The 26,504-nt window shown below is 37.5% G+C and overlaps 1 protein-coding gene across 1 annotated transcript in view; it reads left to right on the forward strand.

Moving 5' to 3' along the window:
• CTTNBP2NL (CTTNBP2 N-terminal like) overlaps positions 1–26,504 on the forward strand; it is a 51,900-nt gene that overhangs the window by 17,629 nt on the left and 7,767 nt on the right. Inside the window, exon 4 of the mRNA XM_042998193.1 lies at positions 23,583–23,813. Within this exon, the coding sequence (XP_042854127.1) occupies positions 23,583–23,813 (231 nt within the window). The remainder of the gene's footprint in view (positions 1–23,582; positions 23,814–26,504) is intronic.

Here is a 26,504-nt window from a genome sequence, read left to right on the forward strand (position 1 = left end):
TTGCCTTCCATACCAGTAATTAGAACTATGACTTTGGTCAAGTCATTTAGTCTCTCTGAAGCAAAGCTTCCTTCTCTGAGATAAGAATAAATGATTAATAACTAGTATCTGTGTGTAACACTGCAAGTATTTGCCCGGCATTGCAAATACTCCCAACAGTGTAGGATTCATTTTTTTTCCCTTTATGTATATTCTTTCAGTGCATATAGTATATGCCATATCCAAGGAACGGTCATTGGTCGCTAATAATATGAATGGATGCCTCTAGTGTGCCCTCAACAGTGCCTAGTTTTTTAATGACTCCCCTGCCAGCATATATTGCATATAAATATTCACTCTGGCTGGTGATTCATTTTTGCCACCTCCACAGGCCTTCCCTTTTGTCACTATTGGTGAATTTTCTTTCTTTCCCTGTACATCGCTGGAAACTATTCTATTTTTCGTAACCCTATCCCATTGTTACCAGTAGTCCTAACCTGGTTAAACCCAGGACACCCTCCCATTTTTTATCCCGGGTTTATCTGCTCAATGAAGAGAAGAGAAAAAAGAATTGGGGAAAATTTGAGATCGTTCCTCAATCCTCACTCCTATAGCCTGTTGTTTTCCCACTTCTTTCTCTTGGTTCTCATCTGTGACCCTGGCTCTCGTGTGGATAGGCGTCATCAGCTTAGAACCCGAAGAGTTCACTGCCTGGGCTGCACCAGGAAGCTCTTGGTTCATGGTGATGGCTCCTTTTAAAACCCAGAAAGCATTTTCTAGGAGCCATTATAAATAGCAATCAGATTTTAGAAAACTACAATAGTTTGGTAATGTGTTAAACAGACTCACCTGAGAATCTACTGCTATGGGCAGGAGGACTCCGGGAAGCGGTTCCCCCTACAGATTACAGTTGACTTTTACAGAAACTTGTGGACTTCAACCCTTCCACAACTGAGGTAGGGGTGGGGGGCTGGCTGCCTCTAATGGAAAAATCAGGCTGACCTTACCTTCTCTTTGCTTTTCAGCCTCAGAAACCACACAAACCTGTAGAGCTTTTGTGTGCCCATTTTGCTAATCATTATACCCTCAGCACCCAGCTTAGTGCCTAACATATAGACACTCAATAAATATTTGTTGAATAGAGGAAATGATGGTGCCATTGTGATTTGTTGCTTTAAAAGATTGCCATAAGGGGCTCCTGGGTGGCTCAGTCAGTTAAGTGTCCAACTCTCCATTTCAGCTCAGGTCATGATATCAGGGTTTCCTGAGTTCGAGCCCCACATCAGGCTCTGTGCTGACAGTGCAGAGCCTGCTTGGGATTCTCTCTCTCTCTCTCTCTCCCTCCCCCCTGCCCCTCCCCCACTCACACTATCTCTCTCAAAATAAATAAACTTAAAAAAATTATAAATAAATAAATAAATAAAAGATTGCCGTAACATTTTAAAGTGAATGTTGTGAATTACTAAATTTTACAGCTTGTTCTCATGTGGCCGCAACACACTGCCTTCTGGTTTTAACGTCAATAGATGTGTCGGTCCTTGTTGCACATGTTTTCCTAAAATATATTTTTTCTGCATAGATCCAATGTTAGTGACTTTAGGCAGCTTCTGACAAGTTGAAAGAGCAGCTTGAGAAGGAAGAGCTATAATTAAGGGAACTTTTGGATATAAGATACCATTCAGAATCAGGCACAAGTGTTGTGTTTAGTCTGCATATGGCTCGGAGGTGATAAAGTTATCTTCTGAGGCTTGAGCTATATGCAGTTTAAGTTGAAATGAATAGCTTGGCCAGAAGTGATACGTCTTGAAGCAGTCTATTGTTAGATAAAGTAAGTAGCAGCTGGGGTCAAAACTGTTTCAGGCCTTCAAGAAAAGCAACTGCCATACAAGATTCTTAAAGTTCAAATGAACTCTCTTTTTACTTGTAGAGTAGCTTTTTGTTTTTTATTTTTGTTTATTTGTTTGGGTTCTGTAACCTATACAGATTTTACTGTTATAATTTCTATAATTCTTGTTTGACAACTTGTTGGACTTCTTGGACTAACAAGGCAGCTTACTAATTTTCTTCCTTTATTATTCTTTAATTCATGCTTAGTGGGTTGAAAAGGTTTTGAAATAGTTATGATGGGTTTTTTTTTCTTTCTGTTTAAGTAAAAGAGCTTACCTTTGTCTTCCCCTCTTTACCTTCAAAATAGATTTTTTTTCCTGGACATAAAATCTGTTCTTCAACCTTGCATATCTGAATAAAACCATATGGTTCACTGTTGCTGCTAAATAAATAGTAGGTCACATTGGCAAGGGTTGCATTTATATAGGGTTATAGGGTTATATTTATTATAAAGTTCCCAGATCCTACATACAGAGTTATAATTATAAAAGAGCTTCATTCATTTTCCAGAATCTCTGCTAAAGTGCCAGATTGCAGCTACACCCTTCTAGAGCCCCCACTGTGGTTATGGTCTTTTTCTCCCCAAGATATAAAAGCCTCCTCACTCTTCTGTTGCAGCCAAGACATGTTTGGCATGGAACCAGAAAAGTCAATAGAAAATAGTGTCATATTCAGCTCTTCTGTATTTCAAGTCTAATTGTTACAGAGGCCATTTATACTGTATTTGGTCCTAATTGAACTTTTATATAAAGTGATTTTCTGTTTTACAAGGGATTATGTCAGAGAAAAACATTCTTTATGAAAGTCTTTCTCTTTGACCAGTTTGTCTTCATGAATAAGAACACTATAGGAGTCCCTTCCACATCAAAAGCAAATTACATTGCTCATGAACCAACTGTCTAGGGGAAGCTGGGGTAGAATCACACAGTTGAGCAAGAGAGCCTCAGCTCATTAATTCCAAGCAGATCTGGGAGATGGCTTCCCAGCAAGGACTGACTACTCCAGAAGAAGACAGAGGACATCATGGCCATTTAAAAATTTTGGAAAATAAGGGCACTTGGGTGGCTCAGTTGGTTGAGCATCCAAGCCCCATGTCGGGCTCTGTGCTGAGTGTAGAGTCTGCTTGGGATTCTCTCTCCCTCTTTCTCTGTTCCTCCCCCCCACCAAAATAAATAAATAAAATTAGAAAGAAAGAAAGAAAGAAAGAAAGAAAGAAAGAGAAAAGAAAGAAAGAAAAGAGAGAGAAAAGAAAGAGAGAAAAAGAAAGAAATCAGTGGGCTGTTTGGGACATATTTTATTATTTATTTATCTATTTATTTAGTGGATTGGCTGATATTTTTAATTCCTACTCTCTCTGAGTAAAGTATATAAGTGAAATCCTAGCTTTTTAAAAAAAGAAACATAAAGATAATTACTAGGCAGTCTACAAAGCTATCAATTAGAATATTCAGTTAAGTGTAGCTGTTAAGAGCATGAAGCTTTCAAATCAAAAGGTTAGCACACTACTATTTAATCGTGTACATTAAGCCAGTTATTTACCCTGTAAGCTTTATCAGTAAAATGATACGGGTTTGGGGAGGATTAAATGAGATACCAAATGCTATTTGAGGTGCCCAGTGTTCATTTACTCTTCTTATTATTAGAACATAGGTTTTACAGTCCACCCATTTTGGAACAAAAGTATATTCCATAAAGCAAGAAATACTGATAATAATGCTGTTCTTCATAAGAAAGATTAATCTTTAGATTAAGTCTTTGTTGTCAACAGGGCTTATACTTTAGCTTGTGTTTCTTTTAGGAATTGTTGGCTTTGAGATGATCTATCCCTACCCCCACCACCAAAAGTGTGTATTTTCAGACAGCAAGGGTTAAGGGTGTGTTCTGGGGCATTAAACAGATGTTATGTTATATCCCCTCTCACCCCTATAATGAAAACAGGAAATACAGGGACAATGTGGAAGCCTTTTTAGAATCGATTTTTTTCCCATTGATTTCTTTGTGTATTTTTCTATTGTTTGATTTGGCATACTGTTGTTATACTTTGTTGTTCTTTTTTTTTTTTCATTTTTTTAATGTTTATTTTTGAGAGAGAGTGAGAGAGAGCCAGTGTGCGCACAAGCAGGGGAGGGGCAGAGAGAGGAGGAGACAGAATCCGAAGCAGGCTCCAGGCTCTGAACTGTCAGCACAGACCCCAACACAGTGCTCAAGCTCATGAACCATGAGATCATGATCTGAGCTGAAGTCAGACTGTCAACCAACTGAGTCACCCAGGCGCCCCTATATTTTGTTTTTCTAAACAGCTTATTGAGGTATAATTGACATACAGTAAGCTGCATATATTTAATGTATATAAATTGATACTTGTTAGATGTATTCCCTCATGAAACCATTACTACAATCAAGATAATGAATATATCCAATCTCCCCTTGCAAATATTCCTCTGTAACCCTTTTACCTAACCATCCCCACTCCTTCCTACATCCTCACCCAAACCACTAATCTATTAGAGATTAGTTTACATTTCCTAGAATTTTATATAAGTAGAATCCTATAAAATGTACCATTTTCTGTCCTGTTACTTCACTCAGTGTGATTATCTTGAGATTTATCCATGTTTTTTTTTTTAATTTTTTTTTTTTTTTTTTTACATTTTATTTATTTTTGAGAAACTGAGACAAAGCGTGAGCAGGGGAGGGGCAGAGAGAGAAGGAAACAGAATCTGAAGCAGGCTCCAGGCTCTGAGCAAGCAGTCAGCACAGAGCCTGATGCGGGGCTTGAACCCACAAACTGTGAGATCATGACCTGAGCCGAAGTCGGACACTCAACCGACTGAGCCACCGAGGCGCCCCAAGATTTATCCATGTTTTTATTGTATTAATAGTTCATTCCTTTTATTACTGAGTAGTGTTCTATTGTATGTATGCTCCACATCGGTTGATGAACATTTTCATTGTTTCCACTTTGGGACTTCTGCAAATAAAACCGCTTTGAACATTCACATACCAGGGTTTATATAGACATATGCTTTCATTTCTCTTGGATAAATACCTACGAATGGAATGGCTGTATTACCTAGTGGGTGTATGTCTATTGTTGCTGTTGCTGTTGCTGTTGTTGTTGTTGTTGTTGTTGTTGTTGTTTTAAGAAACTGCCAAACTGTTTTCCAAAGTGGTCATGTCACTTTACATTCCCACCTGTCATGTATGTCATGTCTAAGTCTCGTTGCTCCACACCCTCATCAGCACCCTGTATGGCCACTCTTTTTAATCTTAGCCTTTCTCATAGGTATATAATATCTCACTGTAGTTTTATTTTGCATTTCCTTTTTGATTAATGATGTTGAGCATCTTTTCATGAGCTTTTTCACCGTCTATATTGTTCTCTGATTTGTTCAAAATTTTGGCCATTTTTAAAATTGAGTTGTTTTTTCATTATTGGGTTTTGAGGATTTCTGATCTATCTAGATCCAAGTCATTTATTAGATACATATCTTGCAAATATTTCCTCCTAGTTGGTGGCTTGTCATTTCATTCTCTTAACTATATCCTTTGAAGAGCAAAAGTTTTTCATTTTAATGAAATCCAATTTATCAATGTTTCTTTTATGGATTTTGCTTCTTTTCCTAAACCAAGGTCAGAAAGGTTTCCTCCTATGTTTTTTTTTTTCTGTAATTTTATAGTTTTAAGCTTTACACTTAGATCTATGATACAACTTCAATTAATTAATATATTATATAGTACAACATATGGATCAAAGTCTTTTCATATGGATGTCCAATTGTTCTAACACTATTTGTTGAAAAGACTGTCCTTCCTCTGTAGAATGGCCTTGGCATCTTTGTCACATCAGTTTTCCATATATTTGTAGGTTTGTTTCTGGACTCTTTGTTTCGTTCCATTGATTTACCTTGATGCCAGTACCGTATTTTCTTGATTACTGTGGTAAATCTTAAAATAAGATAGTGTTAATCTTCCAACTTGTGGGGTTTTTTTCAAAGTTGTTTTGGTTATTCATGCTCCTTGGCATTTCTATATGAATCTTAGAATCAGCTCATCAGTTTCTCCAAAAATCATATTGGGATTTTTATTGGGATTGCATTGAATCTATAGATAAATTTGGGGAGAATAGACATCTAACAATATTATATTTTCTAATCCATGACAATGGTATTTCTCTCTATTTATTTAGGTCTCTCAGCAGTGCTTTATAGTTTTTAGTGTATAGGTCTTTCCCATCTTTTGTCAGATTTATCCCTAACTATTTCCTATTTTTTATGATATTATAAATGGTGTTGTTTTTTAATTTTAATTTCTGACTGTTGTTATACAAAAATAAAATTGATTTCATATAGATTCATTATCCTGCAGACTTGCTACACTCACTTAATAGTTCTAATAGCTTTTTTTATAAAAAGCTATTTTATACAAATAATTGGATTTTCTACAAATAATCATGACTGCAAGTAAAGACAGTTTTACTTTTTTTTTTTTTCTAATCTAAATGCTTTTTATTTTTCTTGCATTATTGCATTGGCTAGAACCCCCAGTACCATGTCAGAGTGGTGAGAATACCGTTGTCTTGTTCTTGACAAGGGGAAAGGGGGAAAATGCTCAGTTTTTCATCATTAAATATGATGTTGGCTGTAAGTTTTTCACAGATGTTCTTTATCAAGTTGAGGCTATTTCTTTCCATTCCTAATTTGCTGAGTTTTTATCAGGAATGAATATTGGATTTTGTCCTGTGCTTTTGCTGTATCAATTGAGAAGATAATTGGTTATGTCCTTGCTCTGTGTCTGAAATATTATCTGAGAAAGAGCTTCATCCCCTTATTGACCTTCTCTTGACCAAGTAGTGTGATGTGTAGTAGCTTTTTCAGCTTTGCTCTACTACTTTTTAGAAACTATAATTCTGTAATTTAATTTTTAAAATTAAATTTTAAAGTTCAGTAATTATTTTTCCAATGGCAAAACTTAATAGTAATTTAAAAAATCATAAACATCTCAAAAAAAGAAACAGAATACTTCTGTTGCTTTATGCACTGTTCCCTTTAAAGCTGCTTTTATCCTTTGTCTTTATTAGTTTTAATAGTCTATTACCTTCTTATTTTTTGATAAATAATTTTATTTATTATTTTGGATAAATAATTTTTCTAAAGAGGCAAAAACAAACATCATGTTCATTTTTCACCTTCTGATAGAATATTATTATCTCTTTCCTAGGAGTAACAGAAGTAATCTAATTGAAGATTAAAGATTATCTTTTCATGTTGAATGATTTAAATTGTATTTTAGTATGTCATATGACTAGTCAGGAAATAGACACCCAAGTATACTTGGGGTGCCTGGGTATCTCAGTCGGTTGAGCTTCTGACTCTTGATGTCGGCTCAGGTCATGATCTCATGGTTCATGTTCGTGAAATCCAGCCCCATGTAGGGCTCTGCACTGACAGCATCTGAGCCTGTTTAGTATTCTCTCTCTCCCTTTCTCTCTGCTCTAACCCCACTTGTACCTGCATGCATACACTCTCTTAAATCAACATTTAGAAAAAATATATATACCGTTTCTTTATTATTTCTTAATTATTTCTTAATTTGGACCACAGGAAGATAATTCATTTTAAAGAGGATTTATTTATAGGCAACAACCCTACATCTGAATGCTGCTCCAGAGTGAGTTATTGCAGAATAGGTAGACATAGTATTACTTCTCTGTTATGTTTTTGAGTTAAAAATTCAATACTGGTTTCTTTTATTAAATTTACTAATCTCAGAACACCTATTTATTGAGGAGAGTTGCTGTAGTCTAAATGGCTTTATGTAAAAATCTACTTACAGAAAAAATTTTCTATAAGTTACTTCCAATTACCTTCAAACAGCTCATGATAACATAGTTCTATTGATCTAGTTCCAATTAATTCTTTATAAAAAGTAACCCTTGGTTAATGGCTACATGAATTAGTAATATATCCATGTGGTGAACTATTACACAGCTATTTTAAAACATGATGCATATGAAAAAGTTTTAATGACATAGTAATAATGTTCCTACAGTGTAATGCTAAATTTGCAAAGCAGGTCATAACATTAAATATATCCTTTAATCTTGATCATAACAATTACATGTGTGCATGTGTGTATACACAGAAAAAGGACTCAAACAAATAGATTGAAATTTGTAGTTGTGGTGTTAATAGTAGTTGTCCCTGGGTAGTGGAATCATATGCAAATTTTACTTTTTTTCCTTCAAACTTCTGTATTATATGTAAATTACTTTAGAATTAGAAATACTTGCTTTTAGGTAGCAATAGTTTTATACAACAGCTTCTTGTTTATTAATAGTTATGCCCTAAGAAAATAATTTAGTCACATATTATTCACTTTGTAGGGAAAGATACTAGAGCTAATTAGAACTACAGTTAAATTCTTCCCTGTTTGTTTTTCCTGATATTGTTGATATTATTCTTTTCCAACCCACTCTAAATAACTCAACTGTCTCTGCTTGAAAACCAACCTAAGCTCCCAAGCTATGCAATAAAAAGATCATAGAGTTTAAGGGAAGAAGAAAGGAGGCTATGATAAAAATACCTTTTCATCATACCAGAGTCTAAAGAGGTATCTTTTAAACATTTTGAAATACGTTCCATCATTTTGTCACAGTTCAGGACGTCCATACCCACCCACATATATGTATCGATTAAAACAAAAATTTCACTAAATATATAGTAACTCTATGTCTTACTATAATATTTATACCATGTCATACTATACTACACTATTTTCGTTTTTTTTTTATACTTTATTTTTCATTAAAGGCAGATTGTGATCCTACTAACCTAGTGTCATTATCTACTTTTAGAAATGTATCCTACAGATGTACTTAGGCCTATATAATAAAGTGTATGTGTAAGGACATTTATTGCAATATTGGTCATAGCAACAAAATGCTGGAAATAACTTGTGTGTGTATTAGTAGGGTTCTGACCAAGTAAATTATGGTATGATTACACAACAGAATACTATGCAGTCATTAAAGAGAATGAGAAATCTTTATGTATAACATTCTCTAAGATATAGTAAGTGAAAAAATAATGCACAGAAAAGTGAGCATAGGGAAATACATCTCACAAAGCCTCTTCTTTGCTTCCCCTTGACTCGGTTCCTTTGAGAATGGTAGGAGCTCCCCAAAAATGTTCTGCCCCGGAAAGGGAATGAAATTACTAAAAGGCATGTATGTTACCAGGTTCAGTGGTGGGTACACTAGCAGAGAAGAGCCAAAAGAAGCAGGAAAGGCTGGTCATATATATGGGCTGTTTATGAGTCGGGTATTTATAAAAAAAAGTAGACTGCATTCTTAAGTGATTAAGTGTCTTTTCTTGCATCAGAAAAACATTGTGGGGTGCCTGGGTGGCTTGGTTAAACATCTGACTTCCGCTCAGGTCATGATCTCACGGCTCACTTATGAGTTCAAGCCCAGCATTAGACTCTCTGCTGACATTGCAGAGCCCACTTCGGATCCTCTGCCCCTCTTCCACTGGTGTGCTCGCTCTCTCTCTCTCTCTCTCTCTCTCTCAAAAATAAACATTAGAAAAAAAAAAAGAAAGGAAAAGAAAAGAAAGAAAGAGAGAAAGACATTGAGCCCCATGTATAACAGCTCTTAAGAATAATTATCTGATATCAGCTACTTGCTATACAACTTTTTAGCACATGCCATCATTCATATTACAAATTATGGCATTTAGCAGTTCAAGAGTGAAGGTTCCAAAAAATAAGCAAATTTCTCATTTAATTGACATCTTTCTGTGGCCTGGTTTTTGTATGACTTTGAGGAAAGAAAGGGGGAATTTAGCTTGTAAAATGCTACCTATTTAGAGAACACATCGTTCTGTAGCCATTGGGGAGAGGCTTCAGAAAAGATTATAACAGTGGGGGATTTCATTGCATTTATTCAGCCTGAAACTAAAACAAGTAAAAAAGGGAAACAGCTTATTCCTGTTATTTCGACTTCCTCTTATTGTGTCTTCTTTGCATGTGTTAGCCTTGTGATTTGGGATTAATCAGAAGTTATTTCTAGTGGCTCCCCTTAAAGAGAAGAGAAAGAAAGACAAAGAGGTTGCTTGTAAAATTAAAGCCTGTGGTCCATCATTTAGTATTTCAGTATAGCTAGTTATAGGAAAAATTTGAAAGACAGAAGGAAACCGTCTTGTATGTTTGCCGAAAATCTTTATGGACAGGGAGCATATATAGAATGAAGCAGGAAATTTTATTATATGGGCATTTATTTCCTTAGAAAAGCAGAGTAATGTATCTGTTCTACCAAACTATTCGCATCTATGCACAAGGAGGCTCATTGCAGTATTGTTTAATGCAGGAATGGAAAATTATAAACAACCTAAATATCCGTCAGTAAAATATATCAATGTAAACTGTTACATCCTTACTATGCCATATTATGTAACTGCTTTATTTTTTATGAGAAGAAAACAAGCAGTGTACTGACTTATTAGATCTCTAGACACAATAAATGAAAAAAGTATACATATAAACATTTATGGATATGCTTGGAAAAGGTCTGAGACGATACTGATTATACTGAGGACTCTTGAGGTAGAGACATTGGCTTGTATTCAGGAAGGAATTTGGCTTTATCTACATAATTAAATTTTTTTATGAGAAAATATTCATTTATGATGAAATTAAAATAAAAATTAGGGGCACCTGGGTAGCTCAGTTGGTTAAGTGTCCAACTTTTGATTTGGGCGCAGGTCATGTTCTCAAGGTTCGTCAGATCGAGCCCCTCGGTGGGCTCTGTGCTGACAGTGCAGAGCCTGCTTGGGATTCTCTCTCTCCCTTTCTCTGCCCCTCCCCTCTCTCTTTCTCTCAAAGTAAAGAAATAAAATTTTTTAACTATATTTTTAAGAAATAGAGTATGAAAATAAGAACAACATCGGGGCTCCTGGGTGGCTCAGTCGGTTCAGCGTCCAACTTCAGCTCAGGTCATGATCTCACAGTCTGAGTTTGAGCCCTGCATGGGGCTCTGTGCTGACAGCTCAGAGCCCGGCGCCTGTTTCAGATTCTGTGTCTCCCTCTCTCTCTCTGCCCCTCCCCTGCTCATGCTCTGTCTCTCTCTGTCTCAAAAATAAATAAAAATATTAAAAAAGAAAGAAAATAAGAACAACATTTACTTTGTAACTGTCTTTATTTCTAATTGGTTTATCCTCTCACATAAATCTATATTAATTCTAAAATACAGTTAAGGGGATAGAGACAAGCCTAGCATGCCTAGGTAAAGCATGAGCTTGTTAGCATCACATCCCTGATTGTCTCCCAAAAAAGCAAAAGTAGATTTCCCACGAATTTTCAGATTCTGCTTTTGAACAGGACACCTAAAAGTTCTTCCTTCAAAGCAGATTCTTTCACAGGTGATGGACTCAAATAGAGCTGACAGTGTATGCATGAGCAACTACGTGATGAAAATTTCAAGAAATGTTATTATCATAGCAGGAGACCTATAACCCTTCAAAGTATTTTTTCCTGGCTCTGTTTCATATCTGCACTTCATAATATTCCATTGTTTAACAACAACATAAAGTATTTTCTGCATCAGAAAGCCAGCTCCACCTAGTGAGTTCTAAGATAACGCATAACTTCAAAAAATTGTTTTAATCTAATTCAATAGCTGTCTGTTCCACAAAAGACTGAACTCGTTGGTAGATAGGAGTATGTGACCGTGTTATTAAATTTGGAAGGCTTTGTTCTTATTGCCTCACATTATTTTACCAATAAAATTTTTGTAGAATTGAGTCAGACTTAATGTGATTTCTTTTTCTTTGCACTGGATTATTGATAATATGGAAATTTATGAATTCATGCTGCTACGCATCACAGATGATAGATTTTCACCTCTCTCTTCTTTAGGCCTAGTATTTCTCCTCATGGAGGGGTGGATACTTAATCCTGTTCAGCACTACATCCCAAATACCTAGAACCTCAGAAGTTCTTCAGAAATATTTGTTATATGACAGAATACGTTCAGGCTCTTTAAGTCTAACTTCAGTGTATTGAAGGTTCAAAATAGATTACCACTTACTAATTAATATTTTTGAGAAGAGAGCCTTAACTATAGTAATATAGTTTCATTACTTTTCCTGTTGATGATTTCTACTTGGTGACATTATTTACATTTCAGCCTGTACTGAGAAGGAACAATTTGTTCTTCAGACAGGAAATCATTGCTTATGTTTGTTTCTGTATTTGTAGTAAAGGATACCAAATAATTGGGATGTGTACCTTTGCTCACTATGCACATGTATTCATCTAAAAAAAAGACCATATTTTATTTGTTTGTTTTTTGAAAAACCATATTTTAGTTTTCAGCTGACATTTTACTTATGTCATTGCTTATGTTTGTTTCTGTATTTGTATGTTTGTTTCTGTATTTGTAGTAAAGGATACCAAATAATTGGGATGTGTACCTTTGCTCACTATGCACATGTATTCATCTAAAAAAAAGACCATATTTTATTTGTTTGTTTTTTGAAAAACCATATTTTAGTTTTCAGCTGACATTTTACCGTGGTGTCCTTTCCTGTCAAATTGAGATGTGGTCATCTGCATTCCCTGACTGATTAGTAACGGGAGCTTTGTGTGCCTCATTGAAAATAGTATTTTTTTTTTAAGAGTACAGCTTTGCTTGTCTTTCTTTATCTGTCTAGATATATACAAAAATATTGTTTACCAGACTTTCAGCTAAGGACCTCCATGGGCATCTGTCTAAATTACACATATCCTCTCTCTATGTTTCAGAATATATTCACTTATCTCCCATTTCTCCAGTGGGTTTTTGTTCTTGCTTTTGGCTCCCACAGAATCTCCCTCATCCCCCCTTCTCTGGTTGCTTTCCAAATGGATCACTTTTCCCTTTAAAAATCTTCCTTTCAGAGGCACCTGAGTGGCTCAGTCGGTTAAGTGACTCTTGATCTCAGCTCAGGTCCTGATCTCAGCGTCCTGATTTCAAGCCCCACGTTGGGCTGCAGGCTGGGTGTGGAACCTACTTAAAGTAAAAAATCTTCCTTTCAGTCCCTTATCCTTCCTTTCCTGGGACAAATGACTACCACATGAGGCCAAGAGAAGTCATTTAAGGAAGAGCACTGAAGCAGTCTTAGAGGCTTAGAATGGAGCCAGTTGTTCTATTCCCATTGGGATTAAAATGGTAAAGGGGTCTTGGTTATCCCATTCTTGTCCATGGTGACACTTAAAGTTCCTGAAAGGTGTTGCTACCCCATAGAGTAAAAAGGAAAAACTCTTGTATCTCCAAAGATAACTCCTGTTCTTCCCATCCATGCATAGTCTAAACCCCTCAGTAGACTTTTATTACGAAGACAAAGGCAGTCTCGGGTTAGGATTACTTGGAATTAGTAGTAATTAGTGGTCAACTTGAGCATGCTGGGTTTCACCATGTATTTATTCAGTACCTTACTGTAGTGATGAGCATTGTCGGTTCACATTTAAAATTGTCATTAAACACCCATACCGCACTTAGAGCCCACCTTTTACTTCTCGGTCCTGGCTTCTTTACTCCTCTTCCCCTTCTGTTCTCTGAAGAAAAACCATCCTTCCCAACTGAATAGCTAGCTGCCTCCCTCCACATTAGTCTGCAGTGACAATAGAAGTTGCCACCCTTCCAGCCTCTGACTTGGGACATAGAGCTTGATCTCTCTTAATATGTCATCCTAGATACTCTGTTCTACCTTCTCACACTAGGATGTATAATTAGCACGGTCCCTGCTTCTGTTTGCCTGCCCTGACATCTTGCTCTCACTGTGTGTGGCTCTCAAACCACACCTAGTCCCCTTTTTCATTTGACCCTGTCTGTACACTCCCGCCACCCTCCTCTACCCCCACAAACTTCTCATTCCTGTTTACTTGCTACACTTCTCAATGTGAACACTCTGTACTTCTCAGCTAGGCTAATAAGGACCCTCTTCCTGCGACCTTTCCTCTGAGTAGCTTGTTTCTTGCCACGTTTCCTTGCAGTAACAGACTGTGTTTGTGATTTAAGAATCTCACCTCGAAAAAATGTTTAAAGTCTCATCCCACAATCATACAGCTCCCTCCATAGAATCCCTAACTAGAAGAAGAAACCCTTTCAATCTTATTTATGAGCTCTTTTTAACTATGTTAGCCTTGAAGTAGTTTCTGCACTGTTAATACATTGTGAGTTAAAGAGGCTGAGCACACCTCTAATGAAGTTTTTCAAGTTCATAGTTACTTAAAGTATCACACTCAGGTTATAGTCTGCGGTCTGGGTCTCCTTATGCAATACTTCAGAGACAGTTTTTGGATTATATGCCCCCCTCAACCTCATGGTGTTTCCTGTGATTCATTAAGTTGCTGATGGTCCTATTGATCTGCCAGCACCCGCCCACTTCCAGGATTGGTCTTTTCCTTCCTGTTCCTTCTGAGTGTAAGGTCTGAGGCTTAGAAAGTCCTGATCAAATAAATTGTACTTGGTGTTCCTCTAAACATTAATGATACTGTTTAGAAAACATTTAAACAAGCAGAGGCAGTGTGTTTATTTCTGCTCTCAGGCCTTAAACTTGTCTGGCAAATTCTGAGCTCCTTAAGAGCAAAGGACTTCATCTTACTTAGTCAAATCTCTCTTCTCTTATCATTGCCCACATCACTTAGCATTTGTAGTACCCAGCAAACATTAAGTGTTCAATAAAAGCATTCAAAGCATGTGCTCTTGTGAATCAGCCATATGTCCAAAAATTTTCCCAGACTTCTCCAGTGCTGTTTTGGTTGTCTAACCCTAATAACACAGATTTTTTTTTTGTTAACATTTTTGTATATTTGATGTTAGGCCAAACATGTCGTGGTTTGTAGACATTTATAACATTCATTAGTTTAAAATAAAGCAGTAAGATTGATTCCTTATTACTTCTTTTAGAATTTATTTATGACAGTTTAAACTGTTTAAATTTTTTTTTTAAGGTTTATTTATTTTTGAGACAGAGAGAGACAGAGCATGAATGGGGGAGGGTCAGAGAGAAGGAGACACAGAATCTGAAACAGGCTCCAGGCTCCGAGCTGTCAGCACAGAGCCCGACGCAGGGCTCGAACTCACAAACCGCGAGATCATGACCTGAGCCGAAGTCTGCCGCTCAACCGACTGAGCCACCCAGGCGCCCCGAAACTGTTTAAAATCATAGCTTCAGGAGTCAGACTAATTGGATTCTTTATTTTAGTGTTTTTCATACTTTGACAGGGACACATAGTAAAAAATAGACTATATTGTGACCCAGGGAACGAACACACACATACACACACACACGTACATATGCATATACATATACACACCCCTATATTTTTAGATCAGAAGAAAAGTTTCTTGAAACATTACTCACAACATTCAATGCTCTACAATGTTTTCTGTTCTATTTTATTTTTAAGCTACTGACAGACCCCTACTAAATTGAAATTAATTCCTCCAAAGTCCTAGGGAATATCTGTTTATGTATTACTCATTCAGCTAACAAATGCAGTACTCACTATATACCATTTATTATACCTCTCCACTACTAACTTTGGCTTTGTGACCTTGGGACAAAGGTTCAGTTGTGTTCAGTTTCTTCTATAAAATGGATATATAAGTGACGTACACCTCCAGAGGTATGTTGTTAGGATTAGATTAGATGTGTAAAACACTGAGTACAGTGCTTGGCAGGTAATAAACACTATATAGTATTAGCACCTCCTTCATTGTTTCTGTTGTTATTAAAAATTACTTTGGTTGGAACATTCCATGTTTCTGAAACACTATATATAAAGCATATAATACTATAACTTCATTTTCCCTTTAACTCTCATTATGTGCTTTTATATTTTTGAACTAGAGATATAATTTAGGTATAGTGAAATGCACAGATCTTACGTGATGATACACAGATCAATAAGTTCCAACAAATGCGTACATCCTACATCCCCATCAAGAGACAAACATTCCCATCACACCAAAAAGTCATCTTGTGCCCCTTCCTGATTCCTTGTTCCCCTACACCCAGAGGCGACTGCTGCTGTGATTTTTTTCACCATGAAGTTGTGGTCGTTTCCAGTTTGGGGCTGTTATGAATAAAGCTGCTTCAGACAGCTATGTGTAAATCTTTTTGTGGATTTATGTTTCCATTTCTTTTGGATAAATACTTAACTGCAGACAGGCGTTTTTCTACCATTATAATTAATTTCCAGATTAACATCCAAAGTAATTACACCATTTATACTCCCACCAGCAATATGGTGAGCGTTCTAGTTGCTCCATCTCCTTCCCAACATTTGATGTTGTCCGTCTTTAATTTTAGCCTTTCTAGTGGCTTTAAAAAAATTTGTTTTAGTGTTTATTTATTTTTGAGAGTAAGAGCACACATGTGCGCACGAGTGGGGAGGGGCAGAGAGAGGGGGAGACAGAGGATCCAAATTGGGCTCCTCGCTGACAGCAGGGCCTGATGAGCCCAGGGCTCAAACTCACAAACCCACGAGATCATAACCTGGGGTAAAGTCAGAGTTCAATCAACTGAGCCACCTAGGCACCCCTCTAGTGGTTTTCTAGTGTTATTATTGTTTTAATTTACATCTCTTTGATCACTAATGAGTTGAGCACTTTCTCATGTGCTTTTTGGCCATTTGCATTTTATCTTTGGGTCTGTGATCCATCCTGTATATGGTGAGATAGATGTCAACTCTCATTATACAGCATCCTGAATAAAAGAGATTAGGATCTAATGTGCCATTAGAGTTATATTCTAAAATTCTAATTTATGTTCAAGAGCATTAATTTGTTCAGTACTTATTGACTGTCTTTACACATTTTCTTCCCCAGCTCAGAAACTTATTTACATAGACCCAGTCCAGAATATAGATGTAATTTGTTCCAACCACACACATAGATTCCCCACACACACAAAAATAAAACAGAACAAAGACCACAAAACTGAATACATTTATTTCAATTTCACTAGGAGTTTTCATAAGACTCTTTGGAATTTGAATGTTGAAGCAGCTACATTAAGCTGTTTACCCATATTCTATCAACAAGCAGCCTACTAGCTAGAAGTATCACACTTAATATCTGTTTGTACTAAACTTACCATTTTTAGTCTTCAAAAGAATTTAGTGCACTTTAGTCAAATAATAATAAATGGTCATCTGTCCTTATGTAAATAGTTGATTTTATAAACATCTGCGGCTGCAAGCTGACTCCAAAGGGAATCTTTGAAGCTCATTCTACTTTAAAGTCAGTTTGCTAACTGTATAAATTAATATTACCTTAAATGATTACACTAAGTAAATCATAGATTTTCTTAACAGCGGAATAAAATATTGACCTCACTAACTATGATAAGAGTAAGGAGAAGCTGAGACATCAGGAAAAAGCTGGAAAGTGAACATCTGTTCAATGTTTTGGGCTTGAGTGGAAATATAGGATATAGGAAGAAGAAAGATGTATGAGGAATGCTTTTTCCTTTGAGTCATTACAGTCTAGGCAGGAAGAAAAAAAAGACAGAAAAATGAGAAATGTTTAATCATAATGCAGAAGATAAATACCAACTGACGATATTACATAAAATGTCACATAGCAGTTCAGGATTAATTACTAAATAAATACTGTTAATGGTTATTCAGGTTCCCAATATATTTTTGGTGATGTATTACTTTGGAGTTATCTGGGGATTGGTGAATTTTGTTTTGCTTTTAATGAAGATTTCCTGGCTTAGTCCAGTTTTACAGAATCTTAAATCTCCAGGATTTAAAACCTCCAGGAGTGGGTTTAGTCATTGGGTCTAAAAGGAAAATCTATACTCTAAACTTGGTTATTGAAAAATTAATTTCTATTTATAGTATTTACTATGTGCCAGGTACTTACAGGAAGCATTCTATATTACTCATTTAATTTTTATAATAAACCTATAGGTAGAATGTTGCCCTTATTTTACAGATGAGGGATCTGAGGTACAGAGAAGTTAAGGGAATTGCTGAAGGTAAACAGATAGAAAGTAGTAGAGCCCGGATAACAATGCCAGTTATGTTAGACTCCAGAGCCAAACGTTATTAAAGAAAATAAATGTGTAGAAAGGCTAGATTTGAGAAAATAGCATTTATGGTTAAGTGGATTAATGGGTTTTCAATAATGTGTCAGAAGTATTTTTTAAATCATAAAGTTTTCATGTTAAATTCTGTACCATTTTCCAAAAATTAAAGCTTAATTCAAATGTGGCTAACTTCTCTTTTATTAATATTGTCAAACATTGAAATCCAGTTTTCTTTCAGTAAGTAAGAGGAACTTCCAAAACAAAGGGTGTACTTGTAATGTTATCATCTTTATCCAGAATGGTTTCTTTATTTCCAGTTATTCATGCAGCTACTTATAATTTATCAGGGACTCCAGAGTATAAATTATTTGAAAATTAGTAGATTCAACTTAAATGTGAAAAGGATAGCTTTTTAAAATATATTTTTAATGTTTATTTATCTCTTTTTTTTTTTTTTTTTTTGAGAGAGAGCAAACAAGCAGAGAGGGGCAGAAGGAGAGGGCAGGGGAAAGAATCTCAAGCAGGCTCCACATTGTGAGTGCAGAGTCTGACATGGGTCTCAATCCCATGAACCATGAGACCATGACCTGAGCTAAATCAAGAGCCGGCTTAACTGACTGAAGTCACCCAGGCACCCCTGAAAAGGATAGTTTTAACATGCTTTTGTTGTAGCATTAATTAAAACCATCCTGGAATCATGTTCTTTGGTCTTTCTGGTCTCTGGCAATGGAGGTATTCAGATATTTTTAAAGGCACAAAGTTTATATTGCTGATCACTTCAGAATTGGCAATAAATTGCAAAGATGTATCCTAATCCATTTAGGGTTCCAGCCTGAGTCTTAAATAAAACTCATACTTGAATGTAAACCCCCAGTTAAGTAGGCCTTGTCTTCACTTTTCGATATGGAACCATCCTTTATGTTGGTGATTATCATCCAAAGAATAATGATTTCCTATTTTAACATTGGAAAAAAATGTATAGATAGATATCCATATACACACTTATATATTACTATAATAGTATGCTATTATGCTATATATATAGTATTATTTTCATGTGTTATATTATACTATTTATGTACATTATTATATATGATAAAATGTATAATATATATATTTAAAATAGTATAAATAATCTTGGGGAGGGGAGAGGAGGTGACTGCTTCATATTTCTTTTTGAAGTTTATCATAGCAAAGCTGATAATTTTAGAGAGCAAGCATGGCAAGCTCCAAGGACATTATATGATTTTACTTTAAGCTTTCAGTATTGGTATGTTTCATTCCGCCTATGACAGGAAAAATGAGTAACAGATGACTGTATGTTTTGTCTGCTGTAGTAATACCTTTTATCAGTGAATCTGTCTAACCAGCCAATTATCTTCCTGTTGTCTGAAATTAAAGACCATTATGTTTTCTGAAAATGTAGAAATTTCTCTTCAGTTAAAATACATGTTGTCAGTGAAGTGAAAATAATGAAATTGCAGAAATTGATTGATTTTAGCTATATTACTGAATTCCTCCTGCAAAAACTCCAATCCAGATCATTTAAAATTTCTTATAAAATAGCTGACATATCATTAGAGTATTAAAACTCAGCCTTGACAGTTTTTAGTACTTAGTAGATACTTGGTCTCTAAATTTTGACTTGAGATGTAAACAATAGAGGTAGCATATCTAGTCATTCCCCTTGTGGTAGCCAGCCTCCAAGAGGGCCCCCAATGACCCCACCTCCTGATATTCATACCCTTTGTGCAGTCTCCTCCCACGTGTACCAGGTGGGTCTGTGTGACCAATGGAATACATCAGAAGTGATGGTATGTCACTTCTGAGGTTAAGTTCTAAAAGATACTCGCATGTCCATCTCTGTCTCTCCGTCTCTCCCTCTCTCCCTCTCTCTCTGTCATGTCACTTGCTCTGTGGGAAGCCAGCACACTGCAAGGAACCAAAGCCTATGCCAACAGCTTGACTACAACCTCATGAGACACAGAGCCAGAACCACCCAGCTTAACCCCTTCCAGATTCCTGACCCTCAGAAACTGTGTGAGATTTAAAAACAACAACAACAACAACAACAACATTTACTATTTGAGTTGCTACATTTGGGAGTGGTTTGTTAGGCAGGAATAGATACCTAGTACACACCTCCAGTAAAGCTGTTTCATTCTTCGATTCTTAACATCTATTTTTGGTTAATTGTCCTATTAAACCTCTCATCCATACCACTTACCTGACTGAGGCATTGAGTTGGCTGAAAAAGACCGTATTCCCCCATTTTCTACTCCAGTGTTTGGTATAATAAATACAGACTTCGAATTCACTTTTCCCATATCTGGGCCCCATAGTAGAACTTGCCTACAAGAATTGTTTTGTGACAAGGAGGCTTTTTTAGATTATTCCACAGATTCTTTTCATTTATGTGCAAAGCCACCAATTTTGTATAACTTGTAATTACCATGCAAGCGATTATGGAATTACTGGGAAGTACTTCAAGAGAAAACAGACAGGGTAACAGCTGTTCTCAGAGAAGTCTGAGACCTTACCAAAGAAGCTCCTCGTCTAGGACTTGTAACTCAGTGATGCTTATTAATTATACTGGATAATAACAGTGTGGGTTTTTTAAAGTCATGTTTTCAGGGATTAGTTAACTATATACTCAAACCTGAGAGACAGCTTCTCAGCAAATCTGTCAAGGTCACGAATCGTACTCCCAGCTCTGCTCTCCTATCCCACTTTTTCTTCTCTGTGCTATTCTGAAAAGGAGAAAGCCATAGAAATATTTAGGTTTACGTTTGCCTTTCTGCCCTGCTAAACCAATTTCAGTACTAATAATCATTTCTTTACCATCACTAATCAGACAGAAATGGAAATCATGAATAAAACAATGTGCAATAAGAACAGTGGAATTTCAACTTTTTAAAGGTTTTTTCCTCTTCTTTTGTCTAAATATTTTTCTGAACCTGGATTTGCCTTAGGACATTAATAGCTAGGTTGTCAATCTCAAGTTTGAGGTATAAAACTCAACACAGATGTTCTTCTTTTTCATTTTTTTAATGTTTATTTTTAATGTTTATTTTTGAGAGAAAGAGACAGACAGAGCATGAGTGGGGGAGGGGCAGGGAGCGAGAGGGAGACACAGAATCTGAAGCAGGCTCCAGGCTCTGAGCTGTCAGCACAGAGCCTGATACGGGGCTTGAACTCACGAACCTTGAGATCATGACCTGAGCCGAAGTTGGACGCTCAACCGACTGAGCCACCCAGGCGCCCAATGTTTATTTGTTTTTTTTAGAGAGAGAGAGTGCGAGCAGGGGAGGGGCAGAGAGAGACGGAGACAGAGAATCCAAAGTGGGCTCCGTGCAGACAGCACGGAGCCTGATGCAAGGCTTAAACTCACGAACTGCAAGATCATGACCAGAGCCAAAGTCGGACACTTAACCAACCGAGCCACCCAAGCACCGCTCAACTTAAACAGATGTTCTTGGTGAAAGGAAAACATTGATGAGTCCCTGCTGTTTGACACTATTTCTTTTAAAAGTGTAACTAAAAACTAGCCTTTTCTGTTTTGTTCTCATCATGACTTAAAAAATAAAAATAGCCAGTTCAGGAATTGGTCTTGTCTTTCTCCATCCTAAAATGGTAGAGAGACTATTTCAAAATTTTACTGAGGATTTGCTTTTTAATTGGGAGCTGAAAAACTAGGATTCTGTCTCGGACTCAATCTTTCAAACCTTTACCCCTTTAATTCACATGCTTACACGCGCACACTCGTGCATGCACACAAACCTGTAGTATGGTCAGGAAGGTGGTTATGGTTATCTTGAGATGGTACCTTAAAGGAACAGGATTTATTTGGCTCTTCATATTTTCAGTATACCAGTATTATCCAAATACCCCAATAATGTCATCATTTAAAATGGTTGTAGTCAAGCTAGAAGTAAAATACAGGGCTTCTAACACTGCTTTGAACAGTTGCCACGTGACACCAACACAATTTAGAGCATAAGGCTAAGTGATTCCTGGATCTTGATCTTGGATAGTCTAACGAAGGAAGCATCACCTTTTCAGCACTGAAACATTCTTCTGTATTAAACCCCGTTTTGCTTTATTGTCGGTGGGGGAGGGGGTTGTTCTCTGTTTTGTTTTGTTTTTTAAGCATAGCCATTGAATTGTGAATTTCTCTTTTTTTTTTCAAATGATTTCCTCTTTGTGGATGATGGTGGTAAGAAAACCTAGCTCCTAAAAATAAAGAAGAAGAAAAGAGAAAGAAAACCTGCTTCTGATGAAATACTTTCTAAACATTGATAAATGTCAGTTGTTTTTATGACTAGACTTCATTCGAAAGCTTAAATTATATAGTACTTTGCTGTGGTTTTTGAGAAAGTTTCCTCAATGCTGTATTAACACCTCATTTTTGCTTTTGGTTGTAAAATGTCCCAGGAAACGTTTCCAAGTCTGTGTAGTAAAGGAATTGTTAATGTCACTCTGTTACCTGCATGTAATCTATGATGCTCTTATGAAGTAGTTACTTCAGGTCCCTCCTAGTAAAGCTGAGAGAATAGGGAAGCCAAAGACTTCTCTTTCTACTCCCTTCCTGATCCTTGGACCCAACTTGACAACCCAGGCCCTAAAGCGGATTTCAGCCCCCATTCCCTACGCACCTTCTCTCTCAAGCCTGAAGCCCACCAAGCCTGAGGGGCACAAAAAGGAAGGTGGCAGATAGCAGCTGAACAGAGACTAGAGGAAAGGGTAGAATTTGGCAGCAGGTAGAAGGGATTTTGTCTGCACCTGGTTGTGAGTGCCTCCACCCTCCTGACCCACCAATAACTGAGTGTTCAAATCACAAATAGTCATAATGCGAAAACACTTTTAGTGTCCTTTACTTATCTACAACTGCCTTGTTACATCCCTAAATATGTAAACTCATAAACTACCTGCTGGTAGTACAAGCATTCATAAGCAGAGGCAGTAGCGTGGTGGTTAAGGACATAGACGTTAGAGCCAGGCTGCCTGGGTTTAAATCCTACTGCTTTTAAAAAAAAAAAAAAATTTTTTTTTTAACATTTACTCATTTTTGAAAGACAGAGTGTGAATGGGGGAGGGCAGAGAGAGAGGGAGACACAGAACTCAAAGCAGGCTCCAGGCTCCAAGCTGTCAGCACAGAGCCCGACACGGGGCTCAAACTCACAGACCGTGAGACCATGACCCAAGCTGAAATCGGATGCTTAACCAACTGAGCCACGCAGGCGCCCCTAAATCCTACTTCTGACCACTTGCTAAATGAGTAACCTGGAACAGGTTACTTGGCCACTGTTTAATAATTTTCTCACCTGCAAATTGAAAATGATAGCCCTACCTTATAGGCTTATAAAATTTAAATAATCTAATGTGAATATAAATGCTTACAACAATGTCTAATACATAGTTAGCTCTACATAAGTAATTGTCCTCGTTAATGTTATACCGTGCCCCCTCTCCACTGTTGTTTCTACGTTCAGATGGCTCAAGCACCAATGAGATCTGTAGTCAGCAGGTTCCATTCATACTACCACCACCACCTTTAATGTGTAACAACTAGCAATTCTCCCTCCGCAATAGTTTTAAAAAGCAAAATGCTGATGTTTTTCTCTTTCCCAGGCCCAACACAGGGATACTTTCATTGAAGAACGCTATGGAAAATACAACATCAGTGATCCTTTAATGGCCCTGCAGAGAGACTTTGAAACACTGAAGGAGAAAAATGATGGCGAGAAGCAGCCGGTCTGCACAAACCCACTCTCTGTTCTTAAGGTGGTGATGAAGCAATGCAAGAACATGCAGGAACGCATGCTGTCCCAGCTGGCCGCGGCCGAGAGCAGGCACCGGAAGGTGGGTTCACCCAGCTGACCTGTGCCACATAAACTCTTAGGAAGACTTGATAAATAATACCAGATACTTTCTTGTCAGCTGCCAGTTTCCACAGTAAGTCAGCTGGGAGGTCTCCCTGGTGTCAAAAGCCCCGCAGCTTACCCCGGAGCCAAGAGATCAGAAAGAAAACACAAGTTATTCAAAATGTTAAATTTAGGGAGGATGCCAGACACATTACTAAAGACGGCATTCCTTCTCGATATGACACTCCAAAACACTGGCTATGTTTTTTCAGCTCTTGATCGTCCAGACTTTGGCAACAAACTGGGGTCTGACCAAGCTTGTAGGTGAACAGAGTGTTCCCTATTTGCTTACTTAAGTGATAAATAACAAGATGAGCAGGTATTTGGGGAATGCTGGATGAGGGAGAGAATTTACCTGACTATAAACATGGAAGCCAATAGATTATTTTCACGTGTTCCTACTTTTGAGTTTCATTGCATTTTACTTTTCGTAAAATGATAAACAGTCCCTAGGATTGTTTACTTTAAAGCTGTTCGAACCTATTAGGAAAGTGTGTGTGTGTGTGTGTGTGTGTGTGTGTGTGTGTGTGTGTGTGTGTGTGTTTGGCTCCCGGTCTTACAGCCCCGAGCTAGGAAGGCAGACCTGTGCTTTCCTCTACCTCATCTCATTGGAATTCTAATGCTTATGATTTTATTCCCCGACCTGTCATTTACCGCTGAAATCTGGCCTGTAAAAGGTGCTTGGCTAAAATCTACATTTTCTAAAAGTATTGGTTTAGATTTATACCAGCAAGGGAGACATCAACACATCTAGCAGGAAACATTTTATTCTGAAAAATGGGGTCAGTGGCTGCAAATTGATGAACTTTAGTTTACTTTTATGATTGCCTGCATTAGAGAGCCATCTGCTTAAAACGCACCTGACAGATTGCTTCAGCATAGGTCTTGCCCATGATTTTTCTTAACTCTTCACAGTGTCCAAATGAAAGGCCAGAGTAGAGATTCTTAACCATGGATGGGCCTCAGATGTTCTGTGATCCTCCAGAAAATATACAGAATGCCAAAAGTTTATGCATTTTTGTAGAATGTGAATTTTTTCCCATATCTTTAATTGAATTCTCAGAATTGTCCGGGACACAAAAGAGTTTAACCTCTGGTCTAGAATGAAGTGAACTAAAGACATTTATGCCCAATTTAAAATGTATCAGTGGCGGGGGGTGGGGGGGGCGCCTGGGTGGCTCAGTCGGTTGAGTGTCCGACTTCGGCTCAGGTCATGGTCTGTGAGTTTGAGCCCCGGTCGGGCTCTGTGCTGACAGCTGGGAGCCTGGAGCCTGCTTCGGATTCTGTCTCCCTCTCTCTCTCTGCGCCTCCCCCGCTCATGCCCTCTCTCTCTCTCTCTCTCTCTCTCTGTCAAAAATAAATAAACAGTAAAAAAATTTTTTAAATGTATCAGTGCGTTTGGGTTAGTTGCCTAAATTTGGGGGGCTTTTACATAATCCTCTACGAAAGGCTTCACAGCATCCTTGTCTGATAGGCAGGCCTTTTTCCCCTTTTCTCCATGAAGCAGTTGAACGGTGCTGAATGGCTGGCTGGCCATGATGCCCATGAAAGGTGTAGTGTTGAGATGATTTGTGGCTCTAGGTGATTAGGGAGAGAAAGAAGTTAAAAATAATTCAAAATTGTTTAATACTATATTTCAACGTAAGTTCCTTTAAGTGAGTGTCAAATATTTTAAATCAACCACCTGTCTTTTTTAAGTGTTTTATCAAAGTGAAACACTGACTTTGTTACAAATTCAGTAGTACCTAGGGGCTTATAATTAGAGTGTTTATTGGCCCTGTTTGCCTGAGAGAGTCCCAGTTGTTGTCTATCGCCTTGGGATAGTCATTAAGAATACCCCCTTTGACTCTCAGAAGTGTTGTGGTTTGAACAGTAAATTATATGGTTACTCTGCTTATTATGAAACACAGAGTTCCCTGATCCACCTCTCCCCATTCCTTCTTCTCCTCAATATTCAGAGACAACCACTTTTTTCCTTTTGACCATTTATTTTGGTTGGTAAATTCCATATTTCTAAATGGTATACCATTCCCCCCTTATCAATTCTTTTTTTTAATGTTTATTTTTGAGAGAGTGAGAGAGAGAGAGAGAGAGAGAGAGTGAGAGTGGGAGCGGGGCAGAGAGAGAGGGAGAGGGGGAATCCCAAGCAGGCTCCATGCTATCAGCACAGAGCCCAATGCTGGACTTGAACTCACGAACTGCAAGATCATGACCTGAGCCTAAATCAAGAGTTGTATGCTCAATCACTGAGCCACCCAGGCACCGCCACCCCTTATCAATTCTTGACACTTAAATTGCTTCCTCTCATTATAGGTGCAGATTTATCTTGCATCTTGCCTCCCTTTCCACCCTACCACCTTCCCAAAACAAACAATCCCCTTTCCTTACTCACTCTCGGTCGTATCTGCTATTCCCAAATCCTGAGACTGTCACATTCAGTTTCCTCTGAGGATAAACGTCTGCCTAATGCCTGGTCAGTAGACACCTAATACTCTTTGTACAGGAATCAGGTGGAAGGGACAAATAACTCCTGGAAAATACAGATTTTGAGCCAATCTTCTTGTTTCCTATCCTTCATCTGACCTCTCCTCAGCAGCACCTGCTGCCTCCAGGTTCCACACCTCTTTGG

Source organism: Panthera tigris, chromosome C1 (genome assembly GCF_018350195.1).
Source record: "Panthera tigris isolate Pti1 chromosome C1, P.tigris_Pti1_mat1.1, whole genome shotgun sequence".
Classification (NCBI taxonomy): domain Eukaryota; kingdom Metazoa; phylum Chordata; class Mammalia; order Carnivora; family Felidae; genus Panthera; species Panthera tigris.